The sequence below is a fragment of the Cherax quadricarinatus genome, chromosome 19 (genome assembly GCF_038502225.1).
Source record: "Cherax quadricarinatus isolate ZL_2023a chromosome 19, ASM3850222v1, whole genome shotgun sequence".
NCBI lineage: Eukaryota > Metazoa > Arthropoda > Malacostraca > Decapoda > Parastacidae > Cherax > Cherax quadricarinatus.
The window spans coordinates 48,476,304-48,503,161 of record NC_091310.1 but is presented as its reverse complement, the minus strand read 5'-3'; the positions used below and the strand labels follow the sequence as shown (position 1 = coordinate 48,503,161).

The window sequence follows — 26,858 nt, the reverse complement described above, 5'->3', positions numbered from 1 at the left end:
AAACTTTTTGACTGAAATGTACCCTGACACATTTAGAAGCACTGCTGTGAAGCAGGATCTGGAGCAGGTGACCATAACTTATCTTCAGGGAAAAAAATGGAGCAGAGACATATTACAGAATATTTAAACACAACATTACAACCATCAACTACAGACATCAACACAAGACTCACTGTTATCCCCCATCAAAACAAGAGCCTCAGCCATCCAAGTTGACCCAGTATGCCACACCTAACTCCTCTCACACATTTCAAGATCAACAAGTAACAGCAGCAAGAATTTAAGGTATATTTTATTAATATACACCTCATTACATTCAACTAGGCCTAGTAGGGCTACATCAACGTTCGCCATACATTTCTAAATAACAAGCAATGGTGACTACAAAGTAAAGTATGAAAAACACGTGTTTGATTTTTTTTTTTTTTAGTTGTTAAGCATGTATGTATCACTATTTTTACCGTGTGTTCTTCAGTCGGCATAATGCTGTTTTATGTAGTGCACAGTTTTCAGGAATGTAACCCATGTGTTAATTGGCATTGCATTGTATCTCATACATACATGCATATATATATATACGTGTATATATATATGTATATATATATATATATATATATTTTTTTTTTTTTTTTTTTTCAACAAGTCGGCCGTCTCCCACCGAGGCAGGGTGACCCAAAAAAGAAAGAAAATCCCCAAAAAGAAAATACTTTCATCATCATTCAACACTTTCACCACACTCACACATTATCACTGCTTTTGCAGAGGTGCTCAGAATACAACAGTTCAGAAGCATATACGTATAAAGATACACAACATATCCCTCCAAACTGCCAATATCCCAAACCCCTCCTTTAAAGTGCAGGCATTGTACTTTCCATTTCCAGGACTCAAGTCCGACTATATGAAAATAACCGGTTTCCCTGAATCCCTTCACTAAATATTACCCTGCTCACACTCCAACAGATCGTCAGGTCCCAAGTATCATTCGCCTCCATTCACTCCTATCTAATACGCTCATGCATGCTTGCTGGAAGTCCAAGCCCCTAGCCCACAAAACCTCCTTTACCCCCTCTTTCCAACCCTTTCCAGGACGACCCCTACCCCTCCTTCCTTCCCCTATAGATTTATATGCTTTCCATGTCATTCTACTTTGATCCATTCTCTCTAAATGACCATACCACCTCAACCCCTCTTCTGCCCTCTGACTAATGCTTTTATTAACTCCACAACTTCTCCTAATTTCCACACTCCGAATGTTCTGCATAATATTTACACCACACATTGCCCTTAGACAGGACATCTCCACTGCCTCCAACCGTCTCCTCGCTGCTGCATTTATATATATATATATATATATTTTATATAGGTAGTAGGTTGGTTATAGGTAGTAGGTTGGTAGACAGCAACCGCCCAGGGAGGTACTACCGTCCTGCCAAGTGAGTGTAAAACAAAAGCCTGTAATTGTTTTACATGATGGTAGGATTGCTGGTGTCTTTTGTCTGTCTCATAAATATGCAAGATTACAGGTAAGTCTTGCTACTTCTACTTACACTTAGGTCACACTACACATACGTGTACAAGCATATATATACACACCCCTCTGGGTTTTCTTCTATTTTCTTTCTAATTCTTGTTCTTGTTTATTTCCTCTTATCTCCATGGGGAAGTGGAACAGAATTCTTCCTCTGTAAGCCATGCGTGTCGTAAGAGGCGACTAAAATGCCGGGAGCAAGGGGCTAGTAACCCCTTCTCCTGTATATATTACTAAATTTAAAAGGAGAAACTTCAGTTTATTCTTTTGGGCCACCCCACCTCAGTGGGATACGGCTGGTACGTTGAAAGAAGAAAAAGATATATATTTTAACAAGTCGGCAGTCTCCCACCGAAGCAGGGTGACCCAAAAAAGAAAGAAAATACCCAAAAAGAAAATACTTTCATCATCATTCAACACTTTCACCTCACTCACACATAATTACTGTTTTTGCAGAGGTGCTCAGAACACAACAGTTTAGAAGCATACACATATAAAGATAAACAACATATCCCTCCAAACTGCCAATATCCCAAACCCCTCCTTTAGAGTGCAGGCACTGTACTTCCCATTTCCAGGACTCAAGTCCGACTATTTGAAAATAACCGGTTTCCCTGAATCCCTTCACTAAATATTACACTGCTCACACTCAACAGATCGTCAGGTCCCAAGTACCATTCGTCTCCATTCACTCCTATCTAACACGCTCATGCACGCTTGCTGGAAATCCAAGCCCCTCACCCACAAAACCTCCTTTACCCCCTCTCCAACCCTTTTGAGGACGACCCCTACCCCGCCTTCCTTCCCCTATAGATTTATATGCTTTCCTTGTCATTCTACTTTGATCCATTCTCTCTAAATCACCAAACCACCTCAACAACCCCTCTTCTGCCCTCTGACTAATACTTTTATTAACTCCACACCTTTTCCTAATTTCCACACTCCGAATTTTCTGCATAATATTTACACCACTCATTGCCCTTGAACAGGACATCTCCACTGCCTCCAACCGTCTCCTCGCTGCTGCATTTACCACCTAAGCTTCACACCCATACGAGAGTGTTGGTACTACTATACTTTCATACATTCCCTTCTTTGCCTCCATAGATAACGTTTTTTGACTCCACATATACCTCAACGCACCACTCACCTTTTTTCCCTCATCAATTCTATGATTAACCTCATCCTTCGTAAATCCATCCGCCGAAACGTCAACTCCCAAGTATCTGAAAACATTCACTTCTTCCATACTCCTCCTCCCCAATTTGATATCCAATTTTTCTTTATCTAAATCATTTGATACCCTCATCACCTTACTCTTTTCTATGTTCACTTTCAACTTTCTACCTTTACACACATTCCCAAACTCATCCACTAACCTTTGCAATTTTTCTTTAGAATCTCCCATAAGCACAGTATCATCAGCAAAAAGTAACTGTGTCAATTCCCATTTTGAATTTGATTCTCCAAAATTTAATCCCACCCCTCTCCCGAACACCCTAGCATTTACTTCCTTTACAACCCCATCTATAAATATATTAAACAACCATGGTGACATTACACATCCCTGTCTAAGACCTACTTTTACCGGGAAGTAGTCTCCCTCTCTTCTACACACCCTAACCTGAGCCTCACTATCCTCATAAAAACTCTTTACAGCATTTAATAACTTACCACCTATTCCATATACTTGCAACATCTGCCACATTGCTCCTCTATCCACTCTATCATATGCCTTTTCTAAATCCATAAATGAAATAAAAACTTCCCTACCATTATCTAAATACTGTTCACATATATGCTTCAATGTAAACACTTGATCTACACATCCACTACCCACTCTGAAACCTCCTTGCTCATCTGCAATCCTACATTCTGTCTTACCTCTAATTCTTTCAATTATAACCCTACCGTACACTTTTCATGGCATACTCAGTAAACTTATTCCTCTATAATTTTTACAGTCTCTTTTGTCCCCTTTCCCTTTATATAAAGGGACTATACATGCTCTCCGCCAATCCCTAGGTACCTTCCCCTCTTTCATACATTTATTAAACAAAAGTACCAACCACTCCAACACTATATCCCCCCCTGCTTTTAACATTTCTGTCATGATCCTGTCAGTTCCAGCTGCTTTACCCCCTTTCATTCTACGTAATGCCTCACATACCTCCCCCACACTTACATTCTGCTCTTCTTCACTTCTAAAAGATGGTATACCTCCTTGACCAGTGCATGAAATTACTGCCTCTCTTTCTTCCTTAACATTTAAAAGTTCCTCAAAATATTCTCGCCATCTACCTAATACCTCCATCTCCCCATCTACTAACTCCCCTACTCTGTTTTTAACAGACAAATCCATACTTTCCCTAGGCTTTCTTAACTTGTTTAACTCACTCCAAAATTTTTTCTTATTTTCATTAAAATTTCTTGACAGTGCCTCTCCCACTCTATCATCTGCTCTCCTTTTGCACTCTCTCACCACTCTCTTTACCTTTCTTTTACTCTCCATATACTCTGCTCTTCTTATAACACTTCTGCTTTGTAAAAACCTCTCATAAGCTACCTTTTTCTCTTTTATCACACCCTTTACTTCATCATTCCACCAATCACTCCTCTTTCCTCCTGCCCCCACCCTCCTGTAACCACAAACTTCTGCCCCACATTCTAATACTGCATTTTTAAAATTATTCCAACCCTCTTCAACCCCCCACTACTCATCTTTGCACTAGCCCACCTTTCTGCCAATAGTCGCTTATATCTCACCCGAACTTCCTCCTCCCTTAGTTTATACACTTTCACCTCCCTCTTATTTGTTGTTGCCACCTTCCTCTTTTCCCATCTACCTCTTACTCTCTCTGTAGCTACAACTAAATAATGATCCGATATATCAGTTGCCCCTCTATAAACATGTACATCCTGGAGCCTACCCATCAACCTTTTATCCACCAATACATAATCTAATAAACTACTTTCATTACATGCTACATCATACCTTGTATATATATTTATCCTCTTTTTCATAAAATATGTATTACTTATTACCAAATCTCTTTCTACACATAGCTCAATTAAGGCTCCCCATTTTCATTTACCCCTGGCACCCCAAATTTACCTACTACTCCCTCCATAACATTTTTACCCACTTTAGCATTGAAATCCCCAACCACCATTACTCTCACACTTAAACCATACCCCCGGCCGGGATTGAACCCGCGGTCATATATCTTCTTCTTCTTTCAACACACCGGCCGTATCCCACCGAGGCGGGGTGGCCCAAAAGGAAAAACGAAAGTTTCTCCTTTTACATTTAGTAATATATACAGGAGAAGAGGTTACTAGCCCCTTGCTCCCGGCATTTTAGTTGCCTCTTACAACACGCATGGCTTACGGAGGAAGAATTCTGTTCCACTTCCCCATGGAGATAAGAGGAAATAAACAAGAATAAGAACTAGAAAGAAAATAGAAGAAAACCCAGAGGGGTGTGTATATATGTGCTTGTACATGTATGTGTAGTGTGACCTAAGTGTAAGTAGAAGTAGCAAGACGTACCTGAGCGGTCATATATATATACTGTATATATACAGTGGACCCTCGACCAGCGATGGCATCGATTAACGATAAATCTGACTAGCGATACATTTTATCGCAAAAATTTTGCCTCGATTAGCGCTAAAAAACTCGACCAACACTATTCCTTCCGTCTGAGACGCGTCCACTTCTGGCCAGTGTTTACAAGCCAGCCAGCCACCGCTGTCGCTTCCAAGCATACAGTTGGAACATTTCATATTATCACAGCCTTTTTAGTGATTGCACCTGCAAAATAAGCCACCATGGGCCCCAAGAAAGCTTCTAGTGCCAACCCTACAGCAAAAAGGGTGAGAATTACTATGGATATGAAGAAAGAGATCATTGCTAAGTATGAAAATGGAGTGCATGTCTCCGAGCTGGCCAGGCTGTACACAAAACCCCAATCAACCATCGCTACTATTGTGGCCAAGAAAACGGCAATCAAGGAAGCTGTTCTTGCCAAAGGTGCAACTATGTTTTCGAAACTGAGATCGCAAGTGATAGAAGATATTGAGAGACTGTTATTGGTATGGATAAACGAAAAACAGATAGCAGGAGATAGCATCTCTCAAGTGATCATATGTGAAAAGGCTAGGAAGTTGCATGACGATTTAATTAGAAAAATGCCAGCAACTAGTGGTGATGTGAGTGAATTTAAGGCCAGCAAAGGTTGGTTTGAGAGATTTAAGAATCGTAGTGGCATACATAGTGTGATAAGGCATGGTGAGGCTGCCAGTTTGGACCAAAAAGCAGCTGAAAAATATGTGCAGGAATTCAAGGAGTACATAGACAGTGAAGGACTGAAACCTGAACAAGTGTTTAATGGTGACACTGACAATGTTGTGAAACACGTTAGGAATGTCATAAAGGAACGGGAGGTACAGGCCTCTATGGGCAGATATGTTGTGCGACAGAGGTCCAGTGACTCTCAAGCTGGTCCTAGTGGCATTAAAAGAAGGGAAGTAACCCCGAAAAAGGACTTGCCACCTCAAGTCCTAATGGAAGGGGATTCCCCTTCTAAACACTAAGACCATCAACACACTCCCCTCTTCCCATCCCAACAATCATCACCAGATCTTCAATAAAGGTAAGTGTCATGTAACTGTGCATGTCTTCTTCAGTTTGTGTGTATTAAAATTAATATTTCATGTGTTAAAATTTTTTTTTTCAATACTTTTGGGTGTCTTGCACGGATTAATTTGATTTCCATTATTTCTTATGGGGAAAATTAACTTGACTAACGATTATTTTGACTAACGATGAGCTCTCAGGAACGGATTAATAGTGTTAGTCGAGGGTCCACTGTATATATATATACAAATATACAGGAAGGCCCCACTTATACGGCTGGTTACGTTCCAGGCTACCGCCGTAAAGCGGAAACTGCCGTAAAGTGGAACACCCTTTTTTTCCACTTACAAATGCATACAAACACTAGATAACAAATTTACACTAACATATATTAAGTTAGCAATAGAACCAGGCATCAAAAAACAATAAAAAAGTACAATACACACATAGTGCACTCATTACTTACCTTAAAATATTTATAGTCTTAATCTAGGGTGAGACAAGTAGTATTTATTGTAAGAAATCAAGTGTGGTATGTATGGTAGTCAGCCGGGCTACCATACCAGGCCACCCCACCTACACATAATATTCTATTACATTTAAGCATCCCAGAGCGATAAAATGTATATACAGTTCACTCATTACTTACCTTAAAATATTTGTAGTCTTAATGTAGGGTCAGGAGTAAGTAAATGAGATAAAACGAATAAATGAGAGAGAGAAAGAATGAGTGCATGAGAGAGTACAGGCGCAGAGTTATGTAAACAAACCAGGCGAAGGTAAGTTTTGTAAACGAAGTGTACACGTCTGGTTTGTGTACAAGTTACATAGTGTACAGATTGTCTCTACATTGATACGGTAGAATAAATAAAGAAGAACACTCCCATTCTCGTGTAACATCATTTTGAGAAGAAATGATGCTCTGAGTGAAGGCAATGGAAATAAGTCACTCTGACTTTTTTGGGTTATCCTAGGTTCTCTACACATATGTTGTTATGTATGATAATCTATGTAACTGTATTTGTGTATACCTGAATAAACTTACATACATATGAAAGGAATAATTTTCTACAGTTACCCACAGTAACACATTTTCTCTTATGTTAGATTAGAGAAAATGTTATTCTTGGCATCACTTGTACAAGTTATCTGGCTACCACATCTCATATTTATGTTTATCTATTCTATTGTGGGGTGTATTTATCATCTTTTTATGTTATGTATCGTGTTTATTATATAATTTTGAAAAAATATCATAGATGGATTAATGAAAATGTGTATTTAACGTAATATACGACATTTAAATGAGACTCGATGATTATTATTATCATTACAAATATGACGTCTGGAGACATAAGACACTCTTACTGATTTTAATGCGTACCTGCATGCCAGCACAGTGTGTAAGTTTATTTAGGTACAGGTATACATAAGTATAATTATCAGAGTATATATAAAATATATTTATTTATTTTTATTTATTTAAAATATATTTATATATATTTATAGGTAGTAGGTTGGTAGACAGCAACCACCCAGGGAGGTACTACCGTCCTGCCAAGTGAGTGCAAAACAAAAGCCTGTAATTGTTTTACATGATGGTAGGATTGCTGGTGTCTTTTGTCTGTCTCATAAATATGCAAGATTACAGGTACATCTTGCTACTTCTACTTACACTTAGGTCACACTACACATACATGTACACGTTTATTTATACACACTCATCTGAGTTTTCTTTGATTTTATCTTAATAGTTCTTGGTCTTATTACTTTTCCTTTTATATCCATGGGGAAGTGGAATAAGAATCTTTCCTCCGTAAGCCATGCGTGTTGTAAAAGTCAACTAAAATGCCGGGAACAATGGGCTAGTAACCCCTTTTCCTGTGAAGATTACTAAAAAGAATAAGAAGAAGAAAATTGTCAAAGTGGGAAGTCTGAATGTGCGTGGATGTTGTGCAGATGATAAGAAAGAGATGATTGTGGATGTTATGAATGAGAAGAAACTGGATGTCCTGGCTTTAAGTGAAACAAAGCTGAAGGGGGTGGGAGAGTTTCAATGGAGAGGAATAAATGGGATTAGGTCAGGGGTTTCAAATAGAGTTAGAGCTAAAGAAGGAGTAGCAATAATGTTGAAGGATAAGCTATGGCAGGAAAAGAGGGACTACAAATGTATAAATTCAAGGATTATGTGGAGTAAAATAAAGATTGGATGTGAAAAGTGGGTTATAGTAAGCGTGTATGCACCTGGAGAAGAGAGAAGTGTAGAGGAGAGAGAGAGATTCTGGGAAATGTTGAGTGAATGCGTGGGGAGTTTTGAATCAAGTGTGAGAGTAATGGTGGTTGGGGATTTCAATGCTAAAGTGGGTAAAAATGTTATGGAGGGAGTAGTAGGTAATTTTGGGGTGCCAGGGGTAAATGTAAATGGGGAGCCTTTAATTGAGCTATGTGTAGAAAGAAATTTGGTAATAAGTAATACATATTTTATGAAAAAGAGGATAAATAAATATACAAGGTATGATGTAGCACGTAATGAAAGTAGTTTGTTAGATTATGTATTGGTGGATAAAAGGTTGATGGGTAGGCTCCAGGATGTACATGTTTATAGAGGGGCAACTGATATATCGGATCATTATTTAGTTGTAGCTACAGTTAGAGTAAGAGGTAGATGGGAAAAGAGGAAGGTGGCAACAACAAGTAAGAGGGAGGTGAAAGTGTATAAACTAAGGGAGGAGGAAGTTCGGGCGAGATATAAGCGACTATTGGCAGAAAGGTGGGCTAGTGCAAAGATGAGTAGTGGGGGGTTGAAGAGGGTTGGAATAGTTTTAAAAATGCAGTATTAGAATGTGGGGCAGAAGTTTGTGGTTATAGGAGGGTGGGGGCAGGAGGAAAGAGGAGTGATTGGTGGAATGATGAAGTAAAGGGTGTGATAAAAGAGAAAAAGGTAGCTTACGAGAGGTTTTTACAAAGCAGAAGTGTTATAAGAAGAGCAGAGTATATGGAGAGTAAAAGAAAGGTGAAGAGAGTGGTGAGAGAGTGCAAAAGGAGAGCAGATGAAAGAGTGGGAGAGGCACTGTCAAGAAATTTTAATGAAAATAAGAAAAAATTTTGGAGCGAGTTAAACAAGTTAAGAAAGCCTAGGGAAAGTATGGATTTGTCAGTTAAAAACAGAGTAGGGGAGTTAGTAGATGGGGAGAGGGAGGTATTAGGTAGATGGCGAGAATATTTTGAGGAACTTTTAAATGTTAAGGAAGAAAGGGAGGCGGTAATTTCATGCACTGGCCAGGGAGGTATACCATCTTTTAGGAGTGAAGAAGAACAGACTGTAAGTGTGGTGGAGGTACGTGAGGCATTACGTAGAATGAAAGGGGGTAAAGCAGCTGGAACTGATGGGATCATGACAGAAATGTTAAAAGCAGGGGGGGATATAGTGTTGGAGTGGTTGGTACTTTTGTTTAATAAATGTATGAAAGAGGGGAAGGTACCTAGGGATTGGCGGAGAGCATGTATAGTCCCTTTATATAAAGGGAAAGGGGACAAAAGAGATTGTAAAAATTATAGAGGAATATGTTTACTGAGTATACCAGGAAAAGTATACGGTAGGGTTATAATTGAAAGAATTAGAGGTAAGACAGAATGTAGAATTGCGGACGAACAAGGAGGTTTCAGAGTGGGTAGGGGATGTGTAGATCAAGTGTTTACATTGAAGCATATATGTGAACAGTATTTAGATAAAGGTAGGGAAGTTTTTATTGCATTTATGGATTTAGAAAAGGCATATGATAGAGTGGATAGAGGAGCAATGTGGCAGATGTTGCAAGTATATGGAATAGGTGGTAAGTTACTAAATGCTGTAAAGAGCTTTTATGAGGATAGTGAGGCTCAGGTTAGGGTGTGTAGAAGAGAGGGAGAATACTTCCCGGTAAAAGTAGGTCTTAGACAGGGATGTGTAATGTCACCATGGTTGTTTAATATATTTATAGATGGGGTTGTAAAAGAAGTAAATGCTAGGGTGTTCGGGAGAGGGGTGGGATTAAATTATGGGGAATCAAATTCAAAATGGGAATTGACACAGTTACTTTTTGCTGATGATACTGTGCTTATGGGAGATTCTAAAGAAAAATTGCAAAGGTTAGTGGATGAGTTTGAGAATGTGTGTAAAGGTAGAAAGTTGAAAGTGAACATAGAAAAGAGTAAGGTGATGAGGGTATCAAATGATTTAGATAAAGAAAAATTGGATATCAAATTGGGGAGGAGGAGTATGGAAGAAGTGAATGTTTTCAGATACTTGGGAGTTGACGTGTCGGCGGATGGATTTATGAAGGATGAGGTTAATCATAGAATTGATGAGGGAAAAAAGGTGAGTGGTGCGTTGAGGTATATGTGGAGTCAAAAAACGTTATCTATGGAGGCAAAGAAGGGAATGTATGAAAGTATAGTAGTACCAACACTCTTATATGGATGTGAAGCTTGGGTGGTAAATGCAGCAGCGAGGAGACGGTTGGAGGCAGTGGAGATGTCCTGTCTAAGGGCAATGTGTGGTGTAAATATTATGCAGAAAATTCGGAGTGTGGAAATTAGGAGAAGGTGTGGAGTTAATAAAAGCATTAGTCAGAGGGCAGAAGAGGGGTTGTTGAGGTGGTTTGGTCATTTAGAGAGAATGGATCAAAGTAGAATGACATGGAAAGCATATAAATCTATAGGGGAAGGAAAGAGGGGTAGGGGTCGTCCTCGAAAGGGTTGGAAAGAGGGGGTAAAGGAGGTTTTGTGGGTGAGGGGCTTGGACTTCCAGCAAGCGTTCATGAGCGTGTTAGATAGGAGTGAATGGAGACGAATGATACTTGGGACCTGACGATCTGTTGGAGTGTGAGCAGGGTAATATTTAGTGAAGGGATTCAGGGAAACCGGTTATTTTCATATAGTCGGACTTGAGTCCTGGAAATGGGAAGTACAATGCCTGCACTTTAAAGGAGGGGTTTGGGATATTGGCAGTTTGGAGGGATATGTTGTGTATCTCTATACGTATATGCTTCTAAACTGTTATATTCTGAGCACCTCTGCAAAAGCAGTGATAATGTGTGAGTGTGGTGAAAGTGTTGAATGATGACAAAAGTATTTTCTTTTTGGGGATTTTCTTTCTTTTTTTGGGTCACCCTGCCTCGGTGGGAGACGACCGACTTGTTGAAAAAAAAAAAAAAAATAATATAAAATATGAAATAACTTTTAAAAACATTTGAAATTTTGGAGTTTCCAGACAAAATGGAGAGACTTAGTGCTTACTGAGCTCACGAAGAATGTAAACAAACAAGGTGGGGCACGGTGACCGTGTTAGAAAGTCAGGTGGGGGGAGCCGTATAGCGAGTTTTGGTCATAATGTGAAATGACCGTATTAGCGGAACGCCGTAAAGTGAAACTCGGTATAGCGGGGCCTTGCTGTATATATATATATATATATATATATATATATATATATATATATACACACACACCTACCATCCGATTTACGACCTGCTCGACATACGACCGTTCAACTTACGACTTTGTTTTCTATGCCAAATTTCTGGGAAATAAACAACTGTTTGTGTTGTACACAGTGTTTATCCTAAACCTTACAGTATAAAATACAGTACTAACAGCATAAAAAGTAAAGTAAAACATGAAATACCAAAATAAAACAATAAAATAAAGTCATTACAAAAATGTGATGTTGATATTGAGTAGTAAAGTTTGACTTACGTCCATTTCGACTTACGACCGGTTTCTCAGAACCGAACTCGGTTGTAAGTCGGATGGTACCTGTATATATATATTTTTTTATTTTATTTTTTTTTTTTTTATTATCACACCGGCCGATTCCCACCAAGGCAGGGTGGCCCGAAAAAGAAAAACTTTCACCATCATTCACTCCATCACTGTCTTGCCAGAAGGGTGCTTTACACTACAGTTTTTAAACTGCAACATTAACACCCCTCCTTCAGAGTGCAGGCACTGTACTTCCCATCTCCAGGACTCAAGTCCGGCCTGCCGGTTTCCCTGAATCCCTTCATAAATGTTACTTTGCTCACACTCCAACAGCACGTCAAGTATTAAAAACCATTTGTCTCCATTCACTCCTATCAAACACGCTCACGCATGCCTGCTGGAAGTCCAAGCCCCTCGCACACAAAACCTCCTTTACCCCCTCCCTCCAACCCTTCCTAGGCCGACCCCTACCCCGCCTTCCTTCCACTACAGACTGATACACTCTTGAAGTCATTCTGTTTCGCTCCATTCTCTCTACATGTCCGAACCACCTCAACAACCCTTCCTCAGCCCTCTGGACAACAGTTTTGGTAATCCCGCACCTCCTCCTAACTTCCAAACTACGAATTCTCTGCATTATATTCACACCACACATTGCCCTCAGACATGACATCTCCACTGCCTCCAGCCTTCTCCTCGCTGCAACATTCATCACCCACGCTTCACACCCATATAAGAGCGTTGGTAAAACTATACTCTCATACATTCCCCTCTTTGCCTCCAAGGACAAAGTTCTTTGTCTCCACAGACTCCTAAGTGCACCACTCACTCTTTTTCCCTTATCAATTCTATGATTCACCTCATCTTTCATAGACCCATCTGCTGACACGTCCACTCCCAAATATCTGAATACGTTCACCTCCTCCATACTCTCTCCCTCCAATCTGATATTCAATCTTTCATCACCTAATCTTTTTGTTATCCTCATAACCTTACTCTTTCCTGTATTCACCTTTAATTTTCTTCTTTTGCACACCCTACCAAATTCATCCACCAATCTCTGCAACTTCTCTTCAGAATCTCCCAAGAGCACAGTGTCATCAGCAAAGAGCAGCTGTGACAACTCCCACTTTGTGTGTGATTCTTTATCTTTTAACTCCACGCCTCTTGCCAAGACCCTCGCATTTACTTCTCTTACAACCCCATCTATAAATATATTAAACAACCATGGTGACATCACACATCCTTGTCTAAGGCCTACTTTTACTGGGAAAAAATTTCCCTCTTTCCTACATACTCTAACTTGAGCCTCACTATCCTCGTAAAAACTCTTCACTGCTTTCAGTAACCTACCTCCTACACCATACACTTGCAACATCTGCCACATTGCCCCCCTATCCACCCTGTCATACGCCTTTTCCAAATCCATAAATGCCACAAAGACCTCTTTAGCCTTATCTAAATACTGTTCACTTATATGTTTCACTGTAAACACCTGGTCCACACACCCCCTACCTTTCCTAAAGCCTCCTTGTTCATCTGCTATCCTATTCTCCGTCTTACTCTTAATTCTTTCAATTATAACTCTACCATACACTTTACCAGGTACACTCAACAGACTTATCCCCCTATAATTTTTGCACTCTCTTTTATCCCCTTTGCCTTTATACAAAGGAACTATGCATGCTCTCTGCCAATCCCTAGGTACCTTACCTTCTTCCATACATTTATTAAATAATTGCACCAACCACTCCAAAACAATATCCCCACCTGCTTTTAACATTTCTATCTTTATCCCATCAATCCCGGCTGCCTTACCCCCTTTCATTTTACCTACTGCCTCACGAACTTCCCCCACACTCACAACTGGCTCTTCCTCACTCCTACAAGATGTTATTCCTCCTTGCCCTATACACGAAATCACAGCTTCCCTATCTTCATCAACATTTAACAATTCCTCAAAATATTCCTTCCATCTTCCCAATACCTCTAACTCTCCATTTAATAACTCTCCTCTCCTATTTTTAACTGACAAATCCATTTGTTCTCTAGGCTTTCTTAACTTGTTAATCTCACTCCAAAACTTTTTCTTATTTTCAACAAAATTTGTTGATAACATCTCACCCACTCTCTCATTTGCTCTCTTTTTACATTGCTTCACCACTCTCTTAACTTCTCTCTTTTTCTCCATATACTCTTCCCTCCTTGCATCACTTCTACTTTGTAAAAACTTCTCATATGCTAACTTTTTCTCCCTTACTACTCTCTTTACATCATCATTCCACCAATCGCTCCTCTTCCCTCCTGCACCCACTTTCCTGTAACCACAAACTTCTGCTGAACACTCTAACACTACATTTTTAAACCTACCCCATACCTCTTCGACCCCATTGCCTATGCTCTCATTAGCCCATCTATCCTCCAATAGCTGTTTATATCTTACCCTAACTGCCTCCTCTTTTAGTTTATAAACCTTCACCTCTCTCTTCCCTGATGCTTCTATTCTCCTTGTATCCCATCTACCTTTTACTCTCAGTGTAGCTACAACTAGAAAGTGATCTATCTGTGGCCCCTCTATAAACATGTACATCCTGAAGTCTACTCAACAGTCTTTTATCTACCAATACATAATCCAACAAACTACTGTCATTTCGCCCTACATCATATCGTGTATACTTATTTATCCTCTTTTTCTTAAAATATGTATTACCTATAACTAAACCCCTTTCTATACAAAGTTCAATCAAAGGGCTCCCATTATCATTTACACCTGGCACCCCAAACTTACCTACCACACCCTCTCTAAAAGTTTCTCCTACTTTAGCATTCAAGTCCCCTACCACAATTACTCTCTCACTTGGTTCAAAGGCTCCTATACATTCACTTAACATCTCCCAAAATCTCTCTCTCTCCTCTGCATTCCTCTCTTCTCCAGGTGCATACACGCTTATTATGACCCACTTCTCGCATCCAACCTTTACTTTAATCCACATAATTCTTGAATTTACACATTCATATTCTCTTTTCTCCTTCCATAACTGATCATTTAACATTACTGCTACCCCTTCCTTTGCTCTAACTCTCTCAGATACTCCAGATTTAATCCCATTTATTTCCCCCCACTGAAACTCTCCTACCCCCTTCAGCTTTGTTTCGCTTAGGGCCAGGACATCCAACTTCTTTTCATTCATAACATCAGCAATCATCTGTTTCTTGTCATCCGCACTACATCCACGCACATTTAAGCAACCCAGTTTTATAAAGTTTTTCTTCTTCTCTTTTTTAGTAATTGTATACAGGAGAAGGGGTTACTAGCCCATTGCTCCCGGCATTTTAGTCGCCTCATACGACACGCATGGCTTACGGAGGAAAGATTCTTTTCCACTTCCCCATGGACAATAGAAGAAATAAAAAAGAACAAGAGCTATTTAGAAAAAGGAGAAAAACCTAGATGTATGTATATATATATATGCATGTGCGTGTCTGTGAAGTGTGACCAAAGTGTAAGTAGGAGTAGCAAGATATCCCTGTTATCTTAGCGTGTTTATGAGACAGAAAAAGAAACCAGCAATCCTACCATCATGCAAAACAGTTACAGGTTTTTGTATATATATATATACATACATATATATATATATATATACATATATATATATATATACATACATACATATATATATATATATATATATTTATATATATATATTTATATATTTATATATATATATATATATATTTATATATATATATATATATATATCTTCTTCTTCTTTCAACGTACCAGCCGTATCCCACTGAGGTGGGGTGGCCCAAAAGAAAAAACTGAAGTTTCTCCTTTTAAATTTAGTAATATATACAGGAGAAGGGGTTACTAGCCCCTTGCTCCCGGCATTTTAGTCGCCTCTTACGACAAGCATGGCTTACAGAGGAAGAATTCTGTTCCACTTCCCCATGGAGATAAGAGGAAATAAACAAGAACAAGAATTAGAAAGAAAATAGAAGAAAACCCAGAGGGGTGTGTATATATATGCTTGTACATGTATGTGTAGTGTGACCTAAGTGTAAGTAGAAGTAGCAAGACTTACCTGTAATCTTGCATATTTATGAGAGACAAAAGACACCAGCAATCCTACCATCATGTAAAACGATTACAGGCTTTCGTTTTACACTCGCTTGGCAGGACGGTAGTACCTCCCTGGGCGGTTGCTGTCTACCAACCTACTACCTACAATATATATATATATATATATATATATATATATATTCTAGGTAGTAGGTTGGTAGACAGCAACCACCCAGTGAGGTACTACCGTCCTGCCAAGTGAGTGTAAAACAAAAGCCTGTAATTGTTTTACATGACGGTAGGGTTGCTGGTGTCCTTTTTTCTGTTTCATAAACATGCAAGATTTCAGGTACGTCTTGCTACTTCTACTTACACTTAGGTCACACTACACATACATGTACAAGCATATATATACACACCCCTCTGGGTTTTCTTTCTAGTTCTTGTCCTTGTTTATTTCCTCTTACCTCCATGGCGAAGTGGAACAGAATTCTTCCTCCATAAGCCATGCGTGTTGTAAGAGGCGACTAAAATGCCAGGAGCAAGGGGCTAGTAACCCCTTCTCCTGTATATATTACTAAATGTAAATGGAGAAACTTTCGCTTTTCATTTTGGGCCACCCCGCCTCGGTGGGATACGGCCGGTGTGTTGAAAGAAAGAAGAAAGATGTATATATATATATACAATGCCTGCACTCTAAAGGAGGAGTTTGGGATATTGGCAGTTTGGAGAGATATATTGTGTATTTTTATACGTATGTATATACTTCTAAGCTGTTGTATTCTGGGCACCTCTGCAAAAACAGTGATTATGTGTGAGTAAGGTGAAAGTGTTGAATGATGATGAAAGTATTTTCTTTTTGGGGATTTTGTTTCTCTTTGGGTCACCCTGCCTTGGTGGGAGACAGCCGATTTGTTGAAAAAAAAATATATATACGTATATATACACAGCAGTATGTGCAATATATTTTTATGTTCTCTTAATATTACAACTAGTTTGTTTACCCAAAAAGCTTTTTCCATGTAGTGAATCAATAATGTAAATCAGTCTTTGTCATACAGATGTATCTTCTTGGATTTTCTTTTTTTATTTCATTGCTACTGTTAATTTTTTCTCCCTTAGGGTGGAAGTTACAGGAAACTTGTTTCTCGTATCCATCTCCTTCGGTGACCACAGTCTGCATCATCTCTTTCCCACGGTCGATCATTCCAAGCTTCCTTACATCTACCCAGTTTTCATGGAAACATGCAAGGAATTTGGTGTTCCTTTTAAATTTATGCGAACATCAGAACTCATAATAGGCAAGTATCTGCAATTGGCAAAAAATACCCCAAATGTTAATCCTCCTGGGTATAAAAGTTCATGATCTAAACGCTGCTACCAAAGAGAAAGTAATGCTTACAAAAAAAAGGTGATTAAAATAGGTCTTCTTATGTTATAAGCTAAGCAATGTTAACCTCACATTATAGAATGGAACAGGTGTACAAACCTTGCTGTAAGTTGCAAAAATATCCTGGAAGAATATTCAATAGATAACTGTAGGAGAATATACTTCCTCTACTTACTAATTCGAATTCATGGCTTTTATTTAATTTTTAAAAGAAAAATATTAAATGAATTTTAAAGTACAGTAGAGCATTATTAGTTCTGAAAATTTTATATCAAAATTAACCCTTTCGGTATTGGTCCTGTTGAACTACGGCTTTGACACCAGGGTTGGTCCCGGTGCACTACACCATGAGCTCATCTCACTTAGATAAGCTGTGAGCAGTAAATTTTGGCCTAGGTATGAGAGAATGGGTCTGTGCATTAAGTGTGCACCATATAAAAAAAATTCTTGAAGCATGCAGTGCATAATGAGAAAAAACTGTGACAGTGTTTTAAGTTTAAAACAGCGACATTGCAGTGTATTTTTGTATGGTTTTTTATGGTTGTATTCTCGGTTTCTTGGTTTCATTGGATAGAATGGATATATTACAGAAATAGTGATGATTTGTATTGGTTCCAGAACTGAAAGTACACCTACCATCTGACTTCGACCTGCTCGACATACGACCACTCGACTTATGACCGTGTTTTGTATGCCAAATTTCTGGGAAATAAACAACTGTTTGTGTTGTACACAGTGTTTGTCCTAAACCTTACAGTATAAAATACAGTAATAACAGCATAAAAAGTAAAGTAAAAAATGAAATACCAAAATAAAACAATTAAGTAAAGTCATTACAAAAATGTGATGTTGATATTCAGTAGTAAGGTTTAACTTACGTCCATTTCAACTTACGACCAGTTGGTCGGAACCAAGCTCAGCCGTAAGTCGGATGGTACCTGTAGCTTGAAATTGAGCTCAAAGTAACAGAAATGTTCAACTTTTACTGATATTCTAGAGTACACAAATGACATTACTTGTCCAATACTTGTCCAGTTGGCCAGTCTAAGACGCATTTAGGAATGTACCAAGATTGTTTATATAATTATTACAATAATGCAGCAGTCTGAATAACAGTAAATTTTCTATTTTTTGTGTGATAAAAATTCAAAATGAAAAACAAGAGTAATATAAGAGGGGCCTGAAGACATGACTAAGGAACAGAAGAAATGGTTTTTTAGTGCCAAGAATGTCTACATTGTTTATTCTGGACCCCATTTTTAAATTTAATTTTTAAATTTTGTGTGAAAGTGGCCAAATTGCCAATTTCTGATCACTGCATTGGGTAGTTGAACTAGGTAAATGGGTGATCTCTTGTATTCAATCAATAAAATAGAAGGAATGCTGGCAAAATAGCTATGAGTTTGGTCAACTGGAGCAATGAAATTGGCCAAAAAGAGGGCACAATGTGGGCGAAATTGCCGATGCATAAATGTCGCTGATACCATTAATTTTGTGAGAGCATAATTCCCTAAGTTTTCCATCAAATTTTGTACTCTTGGTTTCATTATCTTTGGAAAGAGATTTTCTATCTTTTCATAAGATTTTTTTTGACCCTGAGAGCAAGGTTCAGATCAGGGGTCTCGACCCTGAAAGGGTTATACCAGTTTTCAAAAAGATCCTCACTAGTTTTGACAATTTGCCATGAAGGTGCAGGCATAAATGAATTTATAAAAGCATTTATAATTAAAAATTCTCTTAGGAAGATTGTTCTTGCTTGGCTGCTACCCCAATACTGAGACTTACACTAGTTAATGGGAAATACTCAGTGTTAAGAAAATATTCAGTATACAATTTTTATGCTGTATGTATTTAAATTGTACTGATGTGTCCCTATATGGAGTATAAAAATGTCAAGAATTCTGTCAGAGCTTACTCTCGAGCATTAAGTGATTAATGATGCTCCATTTACTGTGTTTCTAGTTTAAGGAGATTTATGATATATGCTTTTAATTATATATAACTGCTATTCCAAAAATATATGAAGCTAGTACCATATTGTGTTCCTAAAAGCTAATTGAAATATTTTAATCATAATTATTGTTAGTTTTTGTACATATTTTCATATGCATGTACAATACTAGTGCTTTAGATTGACAGTGTAATTGCCCCATTCCCATTGAGTAGTTGCAAGGTAATGGCTCTGTTAGCATGGCATGGCTTAAACAACTTGGAAACAGTGCACACTTGTTTGTTGTGGTTAGGCTTCAGACCTTGGCCCTGCCTTTTAATCTGCAGTTCCAGCTCTCTCATTTTTCTAGATCATGTATGTACTGTAATCGCCTCTGCTACCTTTCTTCCTATTATGTTCCACACCTTCACTAATCTCACACTGTAAATGTTAAATTCATTCATAAATGTCCTAATTCTTGTTCTTTTTATATTAGGCTGTCTACCTCAGCTACCTGTTGGTATTTCTTTTTTCAACAAACCAGCTGTATCCCACCAAGGCAGGATGACCTAAAAATAAAAATGAAAGTTCCTCTTTTTAAATTTAGTAATGTATACAGAAGGGGTTAATCCTTGCTCCTGCATGGCTTACAGAGGAAGAATTTTTTTCCACTTCCCCATGGAAAAAAGAGAGACTCATTTTTTATATTGTGTTCGTATGTTCTGTAACCACCCAGGGAGGTACTACCATCCTGCCAAGAGAGTGTAAAACAAAAGCCTGTAATTTTTTTACATGATGGTATGATTGCTGGTGTCTTTTTTCTGTCTCATATAAACATGCAAGATTTCAGGTATGCCTTGTTACTTCTACTTACACTTAGGCCACACTACACATGTATCTACAAGCATGTATATACACATCCCTCTGGGTTTTCTTCTATTTTCTTACTAGTTCTTGTTTTTATTTCCTCTTATCTCCATGGGGAAGTGGAACAGAATTCTTCCTCTGTAAGCCTTGCATGTCATAAGAGTCAACTAAAATGCCGAGACCAAGGGGCTAGTAACTCCTTCTCGTATATACAATACTAAAGTTAAAAAAAAAAAATTTTTGTTTTTCTTTTTGGGCAACCCTGCTTTGGTGGGATATGACTGGTGCGTTGAAAGAAGGATTGTTGATGTCTTTTTTATGTCTTATACACTTGCAAGATTTTAGGTATGTCATGCTACTTCTGCTTTCGCTTAGGTCACACTACACATGCATGTACAAGCATATATACACACACCCCTCTGGGTTTTCTTCTATTTTCTTGCTAGTTCTTGTTCTTCTTTATTTTCTCTTATCTCCATGAGGAAATGAAACAGAATTCTTCCTCCGTAAGCCATGCGTGTAATAAGAGTCCACTAAAATCCGGGAGCAAGGGGCTAGTAACCTCTTCTATTGTATACATTACTAAAGTTAAAAAGAGAAACTTTTGTTTTTCTTTTTGGGCTACCCTGCCTGAGTGGGAAACAGCCATTGTGTTGAAAGAAAAGAAGTCTATATCTTCTGTTGCAGCTCTCCAGGAAGAGTCAGAGCCCTGGGTTGACATTCATTTTAAGTGTTCTGTATATATAAAGTGCACAGTAGTAAGTGTGGATGTGTTGTATGTTCAGTGATAAGCTCAGACCTGAATACTGGAGTGTGATAAGTTCAGACCTGAATACTGGAGTGCGATAAGTTCAGACCTGAATATTGAGGTGTGTTGTCTGGTACCTGATTGGGTGATTATTCTAACACCTGATTTCTGTTGGATAATAATGAGTTATAGGTGATTTACTGTAGTAAATCCCCAAACACAAATAATACAAGTGTGGTAAGGATAAGTTAAAGAGTAGTAAAGAGTGAGTAATTTTGGGGAACAAAGATGCAAATTTATAAGACAGAATGCCCACAGTTTTGGAAATTTTCTTGAATACGTGTTGGATGTGAGGTCAGTCAAGGTCATCCCTAAGAATTTTCCCTTATCTTGTTTATGTATGAATTATTTATTTTTATGTTGAAGTGGGTATTTATAACTTTATTCCCAAACAGCATATAGTAGTTCTTGTCAGTATTGAGAGTAAATTTGTTAGTTACTATCCAGGTAGAAATCTTTATGAGCTCCTTGTTGACTACATATGTTGTTGAGGACAACATATGTTGTTGAGGACAATATATGTTGTTGAGGACAACATATGTTGTTGAGGACAATATATGTTGTTGAGGACAACATATGTTGTTGAGGACAATATATGTTGTTGAGGACAACAGGGTCTGCAGTAAATATGACATGTTGTGTCATCTGCAGACAGAACTGGTTAAGTTCCATAGAGACATTTGGGAGGTCATTGATGTTGATTAGGAATAATAGTGGAACAAGGACACCACATGAGGAACCCATATGTTAATAGTTTAAGTTAATGAAGCAGTGTCATTGACTGTCACATGCTGGTGTACGAAACTAATGCTCTAGCTCCAGTAGCAAGATGTTGTGGTTTACAGTGTCAACTGCTTGTCTTAAATCCAGGCTCGACCTAAATGTCATCTAATTTTCATTTTGTGGATCCCATGAATTGTGAATGATGTTAGTGACTTGTGAAATATATAAACCAATCATATCCTAATATCCAGGAATGTGAGGATGTTTCATAATTCTCTCTCTTAATAAAGCCCTACTAAAGCCTTAGTTATGCTCAGTTCATAGCTTCAGCTTTTGCACGATTTGCAAACTTCTTTCTTGCTTTAAATACACCGGCCATATCCCACCAAGGCAGGGTGGCCCAAAAGGAAAAACAAAAATATGATTTGGAAACATGGACATATATTATATGTATCTTCCCTGGCTGATCAGTCAAGTATGTCAGGAACAGTATAGTGCAAAGATTGACATCTTGGTAAGAAGAGTTTGGGGTAGGAGAATTCTCAGCCTGTCTGGAGCATGGCATGTGTGAAAGTATACAATACACTGTATTTTATATTGGTTTCCTAATTTAACCTGTAAACGGTCCAAATGTATATATACGTTTTTTCAACATTTGAAAGTATGTAAAAAAAGTAGATCTTCTTTTTGTTTTTCTACATTTGACAATGTGTAAAAAAAACTTAGATCTACTTTTGTAGCACTACACATGTGAATGTAGATCTGCTTGGACTGTTTATGGGTTAATGTGCAATACACTGCTTGGTAGTCATGTATGTTTTTATTGTAGGATGGTATTATTTTATATTATTGTACTGTAATTATTTAAGATATGTATTAGCAATATTCATTTTATGATACTTGTGAACCCTTGCTATACTAGACAGCAGATTGTGGGAACTAAAAAGCAAAAGCTGCAGAGTCAGACTGCATGAACTAGACTTTGCAGCACTAGAATAGGATGGGGGGGAAAATAATCATAACATGCAAGATACTCCAAATAATAGACAAGGTAAACAACAGCATGTTAATCGAAGGCACAACCAGGATGGTCACAACCAGTAGCTGAACACATAGATGACTCTTAATGATGTTAGGAAGTATTTTGTTAAGTCTCAGCGCAGTGGAGAACTGGAATAGGCTTAAGAGAGCGTTACAAAATATGCAGACACAATTCATGGCTTCGAAACAAAATATGGTAAATCCACATGAAGGTAGCCAACACAAAAAATCAAATGCAGGACCAAGAACTTGAACCTCAGAAGAACTCTGCAAGCTATACTGAGTGACTAGTTCATTATATACTGTAGTACTTCATTCTCAAAGGCAATGAGATAAATAATGGTTTAATAGGTGTTGGAGACGCATAAAGAAAAAAAAGAGAAATGTCTTGTGAACCAATAAAGATATAAATAAATAGGTTTAGTGCTCTTTTTATTGTAATAATAATATAAATAAATATATAAATGGAAGGAGGGAGAAAGAAAAAACTTTAAAAAACAAACGGTAGACAGGATCAAAATGAAGCAAAACTTGAATAAAAGTATTCAAAAAGCAAAGTACAGAGAATCAAGGACAATGACAAAATTACTGAAATACAAAATGTGATCTTGTGTTTATAAAAAAAAAGGACAAATTAGATGAAGCAGACATAAGCCACAACAGCCATTTGAATTGGGACCTAATGAAATATTCACAGAAAAAAATGATCATTGTATTTGATATTGCAGAAAAAAAACATAAATTATCCACTATAAAAAATGGATTTTATTAAAAGTTAAATTAGCATTCAATTGGGAATGAGATTGTATAAAACCAACACACTGATCAAAAGACACCACGGCAGGTTGGTACCTTTGAAGCGTTTTGCTTGTAGAATGAGCTTTTTCAAGTCTAAAGAGAGTACTTGTGTGAGACAGCTAGGGATTTGTCCATGTTTGCATGCCACACCAACATTGCCTGTGTTTTGCATCATAACATAGGCTTATCACATGGATTGGCCTAGGGCGAGCATTGTTGTCTGAGAAAAACAAAGGAACAGAAGAAAGCACCTTGAATTGACTCAATTCATTCCACAGACACCATCACCCCAGAACCAACGAGGTTTCCAGTTGGTAGGCCTCCCTGGTTCACATGCCCCTGAACATGCACCATCCTCCTGACCTGACAAGACAGGTTTGCTTCTCATGCCTTCTTGTCATGTGCATTCATGACTATATATGCCTATGCTTACCATGCTCTCAGTACTTTCACTAGATGATTTTTCCATTGGTGATGCCATCTGCCATTGCTTCACTTCACTTGTCTGCAGCATATAAACTCCTTCTCTGCACATATGCTGAACACATCGACTCCAGGCTGAAGTACTGATTACAGTACTTCAGACTCCTCATCTTCCACCATTCTTCTCTGTATTGGACTGAAGAAGCCACTGGCTGGCAGAATGTTTCCAGAATAAAGATACTTGTCAATTTTTTAAACCATTTATACAAATTATTTCTACTATATACCTGGATATTAAATATGGCTCCCAAGAGCAATGCTATTAATGCTGGAAGTCTAAGAAGAATAAACAATGATTCTTCAAAAAGTGGATGTGTTAGATATGCATAGAGGTGGTGCATATATGGTGGAACCTGCCTGAAAGTTTTGTATGAATAAATCAACTAGATTCACCTTGCCAAAAAAAAAAGGACTGGGTATATAATATCAGGTGAATGGTAAGTATTGCTTATTTTAGGATTAGAATGTAAATATCTAGGTAAACTGAAATTTCATTCCTTCATTCAGATATTTACAAATTAGTAACGTGGAGGCTGTAAGGAAGACTAGGATTTTAGGTGATGTGTGTTGAATTAGTTGTAAAATTTGTTAGTTGTTGGCCATTTAAACATATTTACAGGGTAAATCCAGGTGATATTGAGTACAGCTGCTATGATATCATGAGTTTAGATTTTTTAACCTGCATTATTTACATATGCAGGCATTGTAAATGTTTATTTCTCATATGCTATTTTACAAACACCAGAGAAGGTCGCAAGGTGGGTTTGTATAGGGCTTCTTAGGGAGAAAAATAGTTCTTTATATTGATTTTCATGATTAGTATTTTTCTATAAATAAATACAAACCCACAAGCTTCTCTAATTATTGTAAAACTGATTAAGGTAAAATTAATGTAGTCAAAATGTAATGTTAGAGTAATATTCAGAATTTGAAATATGAAATTGAGTTTCAGCATAGTAACATAAATTAGGACTATCAAAGATGTTATTTTCATATACAGTGGTACCTTGACTTATGAGTTTAATTTGTTCCGTGATTGAGCTCGTAACTCGATGTGCTCATGTATCAAATCAATTTTCCTCACTGAAATTCATTGAAATGCCATTAATTCGTTCCAGCCCTCCAAATAAACCACCCCAATTTTTTTTGTTATGTGTTTTTAAATAAGAAAAATGTATTTATAAATAAGAAATTACTTTTTTCCTTTTTTGCCAGGTCCCAGCAATGTTTTAGAAATGCTGGAGTATATGTGAAACTCCTTGCAGCACGGTGTAAGATGAGTGTCACTCCACTGCTGACAGTGCAGCAGTGGAGTGACATTTGATGATCGTGCACTGCCTTGGCTTTATTTTTCACTGTTACACATAAACATATCTGTCTGTCTGTTTATGTCTATCTGTTTGTTTCTATCTATTTGTCTATCTGTCTAGCTCTGTCTATGTTTATCTCTGCCTCTGCTTATCTATCTTTCTGTCTGTGTTTTTGTTTTCTTCTCTCTACTTGTCTCTCTGTCTCAGAGAGAGAGCCACTCATGAACCAACAAGAATTACACATGATGCAGAGTCATCACGACTGATTCCTGAACAAGTGAAAATGTGTAAATAAATAAATAAATAACAAAAAGGCACAATACCGTGACTGGAACGATACACAAATAACCCGCACATAAAAGAGAGAAGCTTACGACGACGTTTCGGTCCGACTTGGACCATTGACAAAGTCACACTTGCCAGTCATGCTTATTATCCCTTATATCTACAAGCATAGTATAGCACTGTGTCTGGATTTTTGGGGGTTATCCTAGGTAATTTACACTATGTATAACTGTATTTATGTGTACCTGTGAGGTAGAGACATAGATAGACATATTTATAGATGGAGTTGTAAAAGAAGTGAATGCTAGGGTGTTGGGGAGAGGGATGAGATTAAATTATGGGGAATCAAATACAAAATGGGAGTTGACAGTTACTTTTTGCTGATGATACTGTGCTTTTGGGAGATTCTAAAGAGAAGTTGCAAAGGTTAGTGGACAAGTCTGGGAGGGTGTGTAAAGAAAGTTGAAAGTGAACATAAGAATGGAGGAGCACTGCAGAAGGCAGGTCCTTATCAAAATGACCTCTACCCAAAGCTACTCAAGAATTAACTCCCATACCCAATGACACCAGTCAAACCCAGCCCCTCCCACTCATATATTTGTCCAATCTCTTCTTAAAGCTACCCAAGGTCCTAACCTCTATCACCCTACTGGGAAGATTGTTCCACACATCCACAACTCTCTTAGAAAACCAGTACATGTACTTAACCTATGCCCTTTCTAAATCTAAACTTACCCAACTTTTTTTTTTCTTTCTTTTTTTTTTTCTTTTTTTTTCAACAAGTCGGCTGTCTCCCACCGAGGCAGGGTGACCCAAAAAAGAAAGAAAATCCCCAAAAAGAAAATACTTTCATCATCATTAAACACTTTCACCACACTCACACATTATCACTGTTTTTGCAGAGGCGCTCAGAATACAACAGTTTAGAAGCATATATGTATAAAGATACACAACATATCCCTCCAAACTGCCAATATCCCAAACCCCTCCTTTAAAGTGCAGGCATTGTACTTCCCATTTCCAGGACTCAAGTCCGACTATATGAAAATAACCGGTTTCCCTGAATCCCTTCACTAAATATTACCCTGCTCACACTCCAACAGATCGTCAGGTCCCAAGTATCATTCGTCTCCATTCACTCCTATCTAACACACTCATGCACACTTGCTGGAAGTCCAAGCCCCTCGCCCACAAAACCTCCTTTACCCCCTCTTTCCAACCCTTTCGAAGACGACCCCTACCCATCCTT

At 38.0% G+C, this 26,858-nt stretch overlaps 1 protein-coding gene across 3 annotated transcripts in view; it reads left to right on the top strand.

Moving 5' to 3' along the window:
- Window positions 1-25,107, top strand: part of Cyt-b5-r (Cytochrome b5-related) — an 86,978-nt gene extending 61,871 nt beyond the window's left edge. For all 3 annotated transcript variants that reach the window (XM_053776270.2, XM_053776272.2, XM_053776273.2), the window contains exon 7: window positions 17,097-25,107. In XM_053776270.2, the coding sequence (XP_053632245.2) occupies window positions 17,097-17,340 (244 nt within the window). In that variant the 3' untranslated portion in view covers window positions 17,341-25,107. The remainder of the gene's footprint in view (window positions 1-17,096) is intronic.
- The last annotated feature ends 1,751 nt before the right edge of the window (window positions 25,108-26,858 follow it).